This window comes from Scyliorhinus torazame, chromosome 11, assembly GCF_047496885.1.
Source record: "Scyliorhinus torazame isolate Kashiwa2021f chromosome 11, sScyTor2.1, whole genome shotgun sequence".
NCBI classification, from domain to species: domain Eukaryota; kingdom Metazoa; phylum Chordata; class Chondrichthyes; order Carcharhiniformes; family Scyliorhinidae; genus Scyliorhinus; species Scyliorhinus torazame.
The window spans coordinates 19468736-19481123 of record NC_092717.1 but is presented as its reverse complement, the minus strand read 5'-3'; the positions used below and the strand labels follow the sequence as shown (position 1 = coordinate 19481123).

At 48.5% G+C, this 12388-nt stretch overlaps 1 protein-coding gene across 1 annotated transcript in view; it reads right to left on the bottom strand.

The window, feature by feature from the left end:
* Positions 1 to 11291, bottom strand: part of txndc5 (thioredoxin domain containing 5) — a 33254-nt gene extending 21963 nt beyond the window's left edge. Inside the window, exons 1-3 of the mRNA XM_072467004.1 lie at positions 10933 to 11291; positions 7634 to 7783; positions 6736 to 6841 (exon numbers count right to left, since the gene is read on the bottom strand). Coding sequence (XP_072323105.1) covers positions 6736 to 6841; positions 7634 to 7783; positions 10933 to 11111 — 435 coding nt within the window. The 5' untranslated portion in view covers positions 11112 to 11291. The remainder of the gene's footprint in view (positions 1 to 6735; positions 6842 to 7633; positions 7784 to 10932) is intronic.
* Positions 11292 to 12388: the final 1097 nt, after the last annotated feature.

Here is a 12388-nt window from a genome sequence, read left to right as displayed (position 1 = left end):
TCACCGATTAGTACAAAACTGCCGAGATTGCTCAACAGAGTATGTAAGGGATTGAGACAATGAACTCCGAACATCATTTGGACTTTCATGGCCACAAAAACCAGACCTCAATAAAAGTGTAATTAGCTGATGGAAACCCAAAGCTCCCCTTTTGATTTCAAACACTTGTGAATTATCCAGACAGCCCTCAGTATCTCGATGAGTAGATGTTATTCCACACATCTCACAAGGAAGGGGACTGATATGATGGTGAAGACGAGAAGCTGAAAAAAATCCACGCTTGCTGATGGTTCTTGGATGCAAAACTAACAGCTTGGCTTATTGAGCTACTGAGTCATCACAATTATGAATTTCCTTTTCACGAATTTTACAAAAACCAAACTCTCAAGGGACCCGGGTAGCGCAAGCTTTATCTGTTCATCGTACGATTGCCATTTTGCAAAAAAGACACGTACACCATTTCTCGATGATGATTCTCCATTTGAAAACCCCAACAGGCAAAGTGAAATGTGTTGTGGATATTTCCAAATAATAGGTTACACAGAAGTTGGCAAAGGGCACAAGTTAGAACTGAGACAAAGACCTCAAATAAGATTGTGGAAGGCACGATGGCGTAAATAGGGAAATCAAGCAAGCAAAAGATTGATTTTTATTCTGCGTTTAGGTTTTTTTTTAAATCAAGTAGCTGAAACAAAACTATAAAATAAGCTGTTTTAGGAGACTGGCATTTCCCAATCTTTTTTTTTCAACAATTTTTAATGAGGTATTTTTGGCATAACAAACAACCGCAGTTCAAAAACATAGAGTACAAAGAACAGCAATCAAAAGGCAACCGCTGACATCCGTCCCTCCAAGGCCCACCTATTTAACCCCCTACTCTATACTACCCTAACCCCCCCAGAACATCTGCCTCTCCTGAACACCCGGGTCTTCCAACACCCCAAAGATCGCTACCCCGGACTCATTTCCACCCTTGTCTTCAATACCCTGGACATGACATCCGCGAACCCCCGCCAATATCCCCTAAGTTTTGGGCATGCCCAGAACATGTGGACATGGTTCGCTGGTCCACCCGCACTCCTGACACACTTGTCTTCCACCCCAAAAAATCTACTCATCCGGGCCGCTGTCATGTGCGCTCGGTGCACCACCGAAAATTGGATCAAGCTGAACCTTGTGCATGTGGCGGTCGCATTGACCCTGCTCAACGCCTCCGCCCATAGGCCGTCTTCCATCTTACCCCCCAGTTCCTCCTCCCACTTACGCTTCAGCTCCTCTATATGCGTCTCCTCCGCCCCCATTAATTCTTTGTAGATGTCCGAGACGCTCCCCTCCCCCACCCATCCCCTAGACACTACCCGATCTTGAATCCCTCTTCGTGGTAGGAGTGGGAAGGATGATACCTGCCTGCGCAGAAAGTCCCACACCTGAAGATATCTAAAATCATTCCCTGCTGCCAACCTGAACTTCTCCTCCAGCGCCCTCGAGCTGGGGAAGCTCCCTTCCAGAAACAGGCCCCCCATCTTCTCAATTCCCGCCCTTTGCCATACCCGAAATCCCCCATCTAGGCTCCCAGGAGCGAACCGATGGTTGTCACATATTGGGGACCAAACCAATGCACCCACTGCACCAATGTACCTCCTCCACTGACCCCAAATCCTCAGGGCCGCCACCACCACGGGACTGGTAGAATATCTCGCCGGCGGGAACGGCAACGGTGCCGTTATCAGCGCCCCCAAGCTGGTGCCCCTGCATGAGGCTGCCTCCATCCGCTCCCAAGCCGCCCCCGTCCCCACTACCCACTTACTTATCATTGCAATATTGGCCACCCAATAATAATTACTAAAATTTGGCAGGGCCAGCCCCCCCTCCCCCCCGATTCCTCTCGAGCATCACTTTTATCACCCGTGGGGACTTACCCGCCCAAACAAAGCCCAAAATAATTTTGTTGATCCTCTTAAAAAAGGACCGCGGGATGAAAATCGGGAGGCATTGGAACACAAATAAAAATCTCGGCAATATCGTCATCTTAACCGTCTGCACCCTCCCCGCCAGTGACAGCGGGAGCACATGCCATCTCCGAAACTCGCCCTCATCTGCTCAACCAGCCAGGACAAGTTCAGCTTGTGTAACCGGCCCCAGTCGTGCGCCACATGTATCACCAGATTTGTCTCCCACAAACCTGAATGGTAACTCCCCCAGCTGGCCCTCCTGACCCCTTGCCTGGACTACAAACATCTCACTCTTCATCATATTCAATTTGTATCCCGAAAACCGGCCGAATTCCCCCAGAATCACCATTATCTCCCTCATCCCTGCCCCTGGATCTGCTACATATAGGAGTAAGTCATCCGCATTCAGCAATACCCTATGCTCCACCCTCCCCCCCTCCGACCCTAACCAGCCCTTTCCAGCCCCTAGAAGCTCTCAGAGCAATTGCCAGCGGCTCTATGGCTAACTCAAACAGCAGTGGGGAGAGGGGACATCCCTGTCTTGTCCCCTGGTGCAGCCTAAAATAGTCCGAGGTCGTCTTATTCGTCCTTACACTGGCTTCCGGTGCCTGGTACAACAGCCTGACCCAGTCGATAAAGCCCCTACCAAACCCAAACCGTCCCAGCACCTCCCATAGATAGTCCCACTCTACCCGGTCAAACGCCTTCTCTGCGTCCATGGCCACAACAACCTCAACTTCCCTTCTCTCCTGGGGCATCATAATCACATTAAGCAGCCTTCTTATATTGGCTACCAACTGCCTAACCTTGACAAATCCGGTTTGGTGCTCCATAATCACCTCCGGCACACAATCTTCAATCCTGGAGGCCAACACCTTGGCCAGCAACTTAGTGTCCACATTAAGCAACGAGATCGGCCTATAGGACCCACATACCTCCGGGTTCTTGTCCCGCTTCAATATTAGCGAGATGGTGGCCTGTGATATCGTCGGGGGCAGCACCCCTCTATCCCTCGCCTCATTAAAAACCTTAACCAGCAACGGCCCTAATATCCCCGAAAATGTCTTGTAAAATTCCACCGGGAACCCGTCTGGTCCCGGAGCTTTACCGCCTTCAAGCCCTCAGAAATGTCTTTGGCCCTAATCGGAGCCCTCAACTCGCCCACCAGCTCCCTACTCACCCTCGGGAAAGTCAACCAGTCCAGAAAGCGTTTCATCTCCTCGGGGGGCTCCGAGCGGTAAAGTCCGCTATAAAAGTCCCCAAACGCCCCATTTAGCCCAGCCGAGTCCCCTACCAGGTTCCCATCTCCGTCGACCACCGTATCAATTCCCCTAGCCGCCTCCCTCTTCCTCAACTGCTGTGCCAGCATTCTGCTGGCCTTCTCTCCATATTCATACAGCATCCCCCTCGCCTTTCTAAGCTGCTCCACTGCCTTGCCCGTGGACAGTACCCCAAACTCAGCCTGCAGCCTCCGGTGCTCCCTTAACAGTTCCGCCCCTGGGGTCACCGCATACCTCCTGTCTATCCGTTGGATCTCCTTGATCAGTCGGTCCGTCTCTGCCCTGTCCGTCCTGTCCCTATGAGCTCAGATTGAAATCAACTCCCCCCTCACCACTGCCTTCAGCGCCTCCCAGACCACCGCTGCTGAGACTTCCCCCATGTCATTGACCTGCAGGTAGTCCTGCATGCACTTCCCTACCGCCTCGTCCACCAACAAGCCCACGTCCAATCGCCATTGCGGGCGCTGGAAGCTCTCCTCACTAACCTGCAGTTCTACCCAGAGTGGGGCATGGCCGAGTACCCAGTATCCACCACCCCCGCCAGCAGATCCCTAATCAAAATGAAAAGATCAATCCGGGAATACACTTTATGTACGTGCGAGTAGGAAGAAAACTCCCTAACCGTCGGCTGCCTAAACCTCCATGGGTCAATCCCCCCCATCTGCTCCATGAACCCTAGCAGCTCCTTTGCCATTGCTGGCACCCTCCGCGTTTTCGAGCACGACCGGTCCAGGCTGGGGTCGATAACCGTATTAAAATCCCCTCCCATCACCAGCTTGTGCGAGTCCAGATCTGGTATCTTCCCCAGCACCCTCTTGATGAATTCAACATCGTCCCAGTTCGGCGCTTAGACATTAACCAATACCACCTTCCTCCCCTCCAGCTTACCGCTCACCATAACATAACGGCACTCCCCCCCCCCCCCCCCCGTCCGAAACTAAACTGCCCGCCTGGAATTGCACCCGCTCATTAATTAAAATCGCCACCCCTCCAGCCCCAAATTGAAGACCTGACTGACCCAGCCCTTCCTCAGCCTAACTTGATCCGCCACTCTCAGGTGTATCTCCTGCAACATCACCATGTCCGCCTTCAGAGCCCTCAGGTGTGCGAACACACGGGCCCTCTTGACCGGCCCATTCGGCCCTCTAACGTTCCAGGTGATCCGCCTGGTTGGGGGGCCCACGCACCCCCCCCCCACAAACCGATCAGCCATCCCTCTTTCTGGGCCCGCCCCCCGCCCATGCGCGCGCCGCCATCTGCCCGCCTCCAGGTAGCCCTCACCCCCAACCTCCTCTCCATCACCGAACCCAGGTCCCTCTCTCGTCACCAGAGTAATTCCCCCCCCCCCCCCCCCCCCCAGCAACATCACCCTATAGCCCAACCCTGCCCCGTATTGAACCAATACGCACCCCCCACTGTGCTAGCATTTCCCAATCTTTGAATAAATATGTGGAGTACCTAGTTGATAGTTGATATCTTTAAAAGATGCATTTATCTGTTAATTTCTAGCTACGCCACATTTTTTGGACTGGAGTGAATTATAATTGTTAAGACTTTAGACCGGAATAATCATATTAAAACCATTGTACACTTCAAATATTGTCTGCATTTAACATGTACTAATGCAAATAGTTCGAGGCTTTTAAAAATTGGAACTCACTTTATTATAATATTGCTCTTCTCTGTGGTAGTCATAAAACAAAAAGTATAGTTACAGGTATAATTTAAATAATCTTCTCTACGTTAGGGGCGACCCAATGCAGGCTGGGTAACCACTTTGCTGAAGACCTTCGTTCAGTTTGAAAGCGTGGCTCCAAGCATCCTCTCTCACTTCAATTCTCTACCTTGCTCCAAAAGCCTTGGCCTGCTGCAGTTCTCCAATGAAACTCAAAGCAAGCTCAGGGAGCGGCACCTCATCTTTCAACTCAGCACTCCACAGCCTTCTGGACTACCTTCACCCCATTTTGTTTCATGTAACTTTTGCTGTTTCGGTTTTTCCTCATTTCTTTCTTAATCCCTTTACTCCACGTTCAGGCCATTCACACCTCATCGAGACCTACCCGAAGAAGCAGTTATTTCTTAAGGCACAAACCATAGTTTGCTTGATAATGGGACATTATTTGTAAATATCTTTTGTTGTTTTATGTATCGAATTACCACCCACTTTGACTTTTCTACCATTTATTGTCTTTTACCATTTAACTTGTTCTGTCCACCACACTAACATGGGCCTTCCCTTTTGTTCTTATTTTCGCTCCCCCTCTTTCATTTGCTCAAAACCTATGACATCTCTAATTTTTCTCAGTTGTGATGATAGGTCACAGGCCTGAAACGATTACTCGGTTTCTCCTTCCAAAGACGCTCCCCAACCTGCTGAGAATTTCCACCACTTTCTGGCTTAATCTCCATTTTTAAAAATATTTTTATTCAGATTTTTACATATTTTCAACAAACCCCCCCTTACAGAAAAAAGAAAAACAAAGAACACATAAATAAACATCTTACCACTACATCACGAAGTCCCCCAATATACAAACCCCCCATTAAGCAATAATAAACACAGTAGTAAACACAAAGTACAGCACACACACACACACACACACACACCCCACCTCGGCTGCAGCTGACCACCTCCTAACACTCCGCTAGAAAGTCTAGGAACGGTTGCCACCGCCTGAAGAACCCTTGCACAGACCCTCTCAAGGCAAATTTTACAATTTCTCCAATTTAATGAATCCATGTCACTGACCCAGGCTTCCACGCTTGGGGGCCTCGCATCTTTCCACTGTAGCAGAATCCTCCGCCGGGCTACCAGGGACACAAAGGCCAGAATACCGGCCTCTTTCGCCTCCTGCACTCCCGGCTCATCCGATACCCCAAATAGTGCCAACCCCCAGCTCGGCTTAAACCGGGTGTTCACCACCTTAGACACCGTCCTCGCAACGCCCCTCCAGAACCCATCCAGCGCCAGGCATACCCAGAACATATGGGCGTGATTTGCTGGGCTCACCGAGCACCTCACACACCTGTCTTCCACCCCAAAGAACCTGCTCAGCCTCGCCCCTGTCATATGCGCCCTGTGAAGAACCTTAAATTGTATCAGGGCTTAATCTCAATCTGAAGTATTCTGAGCCATCACTTCTACTTATATGCGAAGAGGAGCAAAGTGCTCAGCCTATCACATGTTTTCGCCCCGACCGTGTCCCAGTACGTTCTTCCTCCATTGCTCAGGATAAGCAACATAAAATGCTCCCACTATACACAGCATTAAGTGAAAATGAACAAAACTGTCATTTGTAGAGTTGTATTTACACATGTCGGCTGTGCGCTGATTACAAATGTCAAGCGACAAACAAACATGCTTTCTAACCTCTGTTTCGTTCAGAAAGAGGGGAACAAGTTGGCCCTATGAACATCCAGGTGGCCACACTGATTTCTCAGTGACCGTGTACATTCTAAAATGCTCCCGAGCACGAGAATTAAGTGGCTTACTAAAGACTTACATCAGGTTCAGCATTCAGGTTCTGAAGCATCCAGGTTTCCAGCGACTGGAGATCTCGCGGTCCCTGATATTTCACTGCTTCCTGATCGGGTCTGAACAACTTCAGTCTGACAGATAATCAGAAAAGCCACTTTTTAATGAAAAATCAACTAACCAGAGTAGCAAACTGACTACACAGCTAGAGTTTGTGTCAAAATGCTGTTTGTTTAAAAGTAACAAACAAATATTTGCACAATGCATCGGGTAAGATTAAAGAAGAAAAATACATTGGATAGGTCACAGGGAACAAGTGATCTTTCAAAATTTATTGGGGGGTGGTGGCGACGGTGGACTGAGCAGATAAAGGGTTAAAACTGTGTTTTAGATGCAGTTGAGTTGGTTGGAGCTCACCACAGCATTAAAGCTACACATTACATCTATCATAACAATGCGTTTCCACATTACAACTTGTGCCATCTCCCTCAATCTGCTGACAGAACGAAGAATAAATATTGGCAGAAAACACTGCACTTGACAGCGCATTTTATTGGTTAAATCATCTGGTTTTCTCATTTCTACAATTTTAACTGCCCAATCACCAGGAATAATCGCAGGAATACAGTTGCGTAACGGCCAACTTAACATGAACCAGCACTCACTAAATGTTAAAAAACTAAAAAAACCCAGCCTTTCCCCACCCCCTCCCCAAATCAAAAGCAAGATCGAAAATGACTGAATGTCACACATGGCTGACATCATCAGAGAGTAGGTCCAGCATGGACGGGTAAGTTGCAAATACCCTTGAGTAGGTGACTCATCTTTTTGGGACCTGAATGATGTTAAAAAAACCTTTTCAATTCAAGGTCACCCCCCCCCCCCCCCACCCACCCCCGCCCCGTTTAAAACCACACCCCACTTACGTAGGATATCCACGAACTCCCTGATCTGAACAGGTCTGCGTATCTGTGGTGCAATCAACCTTAGCTATATTTGCCGGAGGTTTATCCATGCTGTTGTATTTGTCCCCAAGCTCATTCCACGTTGATTGGAGTCTCTGGCAATGCCCACACCTGTGGAGAATATACAGCACATTCAGTAGAACAGTCAGGTGAATGGAATTAATATTGATTTTTTTTTAAGTCTCAAAACTTGTGGACCTCTGTTAACTTTATTCTCGTCACTCTACTCGTGATGGGGCAGAACTGCAGGAAGAAAGGAACTGCATTTATATAATGTCTTCTTCAGCAGAAGGCGCAGATTGTTATGCCAATTTGAGGCCAATTTGTATTTACTTCCTGATGTTTGGCGTTCAAACAAAGAGAATGCAAATAAACAATTACAATCACGACTTTAATCTGAGTACCTGGCTAATTAACGCATATACGTAATATTCCTCTGGGCTTTATTATGTACCAATGCTGGCACGCAGCATTATAGGTCAAATATTAAGCAAAGCCCTATCAGATCTCAAATTTATAAGAAAAACATATAACCTCCAGGGCACATAATAATATTGCCTGAATGCCTCTGATATGAACTTCCATTTCCTGATGGTGAGTGTATCACCGTTAAACCCACAGGCTCAGACCTTGCCCACATCCACTTACAGAACCTTACCCTGTTTCTCACCCTCTCGCCTTCAGTTTGAGCCAACTCCCTGCCCGCTCCCCTCATTGCCCAGCCAGACTCTGCAACCTGGGGCAGCACGGTAGCATTGTGGATAGCACAAATGCTTCACAGCTCCAGGGTCCCAGGTTCGATTCCGGCTTGGGTCACTGTCTGTGCGGAGTCTGCACATCCTCCCCGTGTGTGCGTGGGTTTCCTCCGGGTGCTCCGGTTTCCTCCCACAGTCCAAAGATGTGCGGGTTAGGTGGATTGGCCATGCTAAATTGCCCATAGTGTCCAAAATTGCCCTTGGTGTTGGGTGGGGTTACTGGGTTGTGGGGATAGGGTGGAGGTGTGGACCTTGGGTGGGGTGCTCTTTCCAAGAGCCGGTGCAGACTCGATGGGCCGAAAGGCCTCCTTCTGCACTGTAAATTCTATGATTCTATAACCTCTCCCCCCATCCCTCAAGTCGTATATTGTCCAGATTATGCCAATCTAAAATGAGTATATTCAGTCAGAATGTCGAATGCGGGTTTGCCAGCTTAAGGTGAAATTAATATTCCAACCTGGAGCTGAATGTTCCACATACACTGGAGACAACATGCCGCATGTTTTATCCGTCTAAATTTGTGACAATCTTTCAGGGGAAGAAAAATCCATGAAATAGTTTTGCTATTCATTGTTGAACATTTCCTGCGATATGCAATACACACAGACATGTTGCATCCACATACACTGGAACACACACCCAGCCTCTCTTTTTGTAGTACAGGTTATTAATTTTGCTTGCACTTCTATACATCCAAAGATATTTCCATCCAAAGCTCAACCATCTCTGTATCCATTTGAGATTTAAATTCAAGCAAACTGCAGCCAGCCAATGTATTCCCCAATTCTAATGTCGTAGCTGGTTTGGTATCAGTCAATTTTTTTTAAGTGATGTGAAGTTAAGCCAGAATTGTCGGTGTAAATCCACTCCAGGGATTAGGAATTTATTTTGAATTTAAGCTTTGAAACTACTAAAGTAAGGAGACAGAAACCCACCAAGACAGAATTGGCTCTGAAACTTAGGTTATAGGAAGGGCTCACAGGAACATAGGAAGGGGAGGAAGCCATGTAGCCCATTGAGTCTGTTCCACCATTCAACTAACCGCATATATTTGGTTTTGCTCCATATCATAGAATCCAGATAGTGCAGAAGGAGGCCATTCGGCCCATCAAGCCTGCACCGGCCCTTGAAAAGAGCACCCTACTTAAGCCCATGTTTCCACCCTACCCCGAAACCCCACCTAACCTTTTGTACACTAAGGGGCAATTTAGCTTGACCAATCCATCTAACCTGCACATCTTTGGACTGTGGGAGGAAACAGGAGCACCGGGAGGAAACCCACATGGACACGGGAGAATGTGCAAACTCTACTCAGTCACCCCAGGCCGGAATTGAACCCGGGTCCCTGGAGCTGTGAGGCCGCAGTGCTAACCACTGTGCTCCATAGCTCTGGTGAACAAAAATCTAACAATCTCCGTTTTAAAAATTGATCTTGCACCAACTGACACCGAAAGAGTTGACAAGCTAGCCTGCTCTTCCCAATCATTCAGAATTAAATGGGTTACTGCAATAAATAAATTTCAAAGTTTAAAACGCACAGCACTAACAGTGCAAAAACACTTCTTCAAAGTATTCTTAGCAATTCTGCTAAATCAGCCATGTCCAACACCGTGTCTGGCATTGATACAACTCAAAAGAAACAGTGCCCAGAAGAAGAAAAATCAAAAGTATTGAATAAAAAATTGCTGCTTGCAGAGTTTCCAGCATCCAGTGTAACATGGGGCCTGCTAGGGAGAACATAAATTGGAAGGAGTTGACGTATTGGATCTTGAGGCGCCTCCTGACTGCCTCGTCGTCAGCAGCTCCCCTCATTGCACACACACATTCAACAAGAACTCAGAAACAATCGAAGCGTAGGGAACAGTAGCGTTTGATTCTGGGAGTGTCAATGTATCTGGTGTAAATCGCAGCTACGTTCGCGCGCACTCACTACTACACTGGCAGAGGTTTTCTTTTTAAACAGGGCCACTTCCTATTACAACTGTCCTCAAAAAAAAACCCCACCTCGCCCCAGTAAACAAACGGATCGCTGGAATGTGCAAACCACGGTTACGTAAGGTAATCTCCTCCATTCTCAGGCTGTTGCCACGTACACAGGCGGAGACACTGAAAGAGCTGCAGCTAAATTTAAAACACAGAGACATTGACAAATGCAACGAGTAAAACTTGTAGCAGCGAACTATCCCCTTACAACTTGCCCCTTCCCCTCTTATTTGGGAACTGTGCCCGAGATTTTAAACTCCCAGGCAACTTTCCCACAAGTGTAATTTTTTTTCTGGCTACAAAGTTTTGTATCCCCTAAATTAACAAAAAGGGATCTAATTCTGTACAATTAATGATTAACAAAATGTCAATTGCACCCCCCCCCCCAAGGGATTTAAATTAACAAAATGTCAATTTCACTCCAAAAGGGATTTAAATGATTAACAAAATGTCAATTTCACCCCCAAAAAGGATTTGAATGATTAACAAAAGAGGGAGGAGAGAGAAATGGCAAAACTGTACCAAGGTGCAAAGAACATGATGAAGTGAGGGGCAGTCTGCACGGCGTGGCTGAAGAGTTCGGTGGTGTAGAGGTGTTTGCTGTGATCGTCCTCCTCCTGATCCTGGGAAGAGAAAGGCAAGGTGGCCAGCAGCGCAGAGAGGAACAGGAGTCGGCTGCACAGGTACCTGGACGTGGCCATCACTCACTCACTCACATCAACAACCAGCCCTAAACAAGAGGCAAGAACGCGAGGGCAGACCCAACACAATCCTCTCTGTGCCTGGGAACAGCCGACGTGGTCTGGCAGCCGCAAACTGAACGAATTAGCAGAGACTCAATAGGGGGGAAGCTGCCTGCTTTACCACAGCTTCACGCCAGTTCACAGGGTAAAGGAGTACACACACACATTCATTTGCACCGCCTGCTCTGTCAATCAGAACCTTCGCCTTTCCAGTGGGTGGTGCACAGGATGTTACACAGCTCGCAGCTCTGGTGTTGCACACAGCTCTTTGTTAGCACTATTGCTGGCAATGATTGCAAACATGCACACACACAGATGCCAGCTTTTTCCTGCGACATTTCGGCTGCATCTGAATGAAACCTTCAAGTGAAAACCTTCCATCGGAGTTCGGCCCGTCATGTCTTGTGCTGCCTCCTTGCGAGAGCAACACGGCTAGTTCCACCCCCACCCCCCCCCCCCCCCCGCATTGCCTTGCCGTTTTCTTTTGCCCCTTCGGATCACCATAGAATTTACTGGGCAGCACGGTGGCGCACTGCTGCCTCACGGCGCCGGGGTCCCAGGTTCGCTCCCGGCTCTGGGTCCCCGTCCGTGTGGAGTTTGCCCATTTTCCCCGTGCTTGCGTGGGTTTCACCCCCACAACCCAAAGATGTGCAGGGTAGGTGGATTGACCACGCTAAATTGCCCCTTCATTGGAAAAAATTAATTGAGTATTCTAAATCTTTTTTAAAAATCATAGAATTTATAGTGCAAAAGGAGGCCATTCGGCCCACCGAGTCTGCACCGGCCCTTGGAAAGAGCACCCTACCCCAGCCCACACCTCCACCTATCCCCACACCTCCACCCTATGCCTGTAACCCCACCTAACCTTTTTCGGACACTAAGGACAATTTTAGCATAGCCAATCCACCTAACCCTGCACATCTTTGGCCTTGTGGGAGGAAACCGGAGCACCCGGAGGAAACCCGCGCAGACACGGGGAGAACGTGCAGACTCTGCACAGACAGTGACCCAAGCCGGGAATCGAACCTGGGACCCTGGAGCTGTGAAGCAACTGTGCTAACCACTGTGCTGCCGTGCCGCCCATGGTCTCTTTTGAAAGCCGGGACTCTCAGGCAGAGCATTGTGTATCCCAACCACTCGCTGCGTCAAGCTAACTTTGCCATTGCTTCTTTTGCCAATCACCTTGAGTCTGTGCCCTCTGATTCTGCAGCCCCCCTCCTCCCCTCCCCAACCAA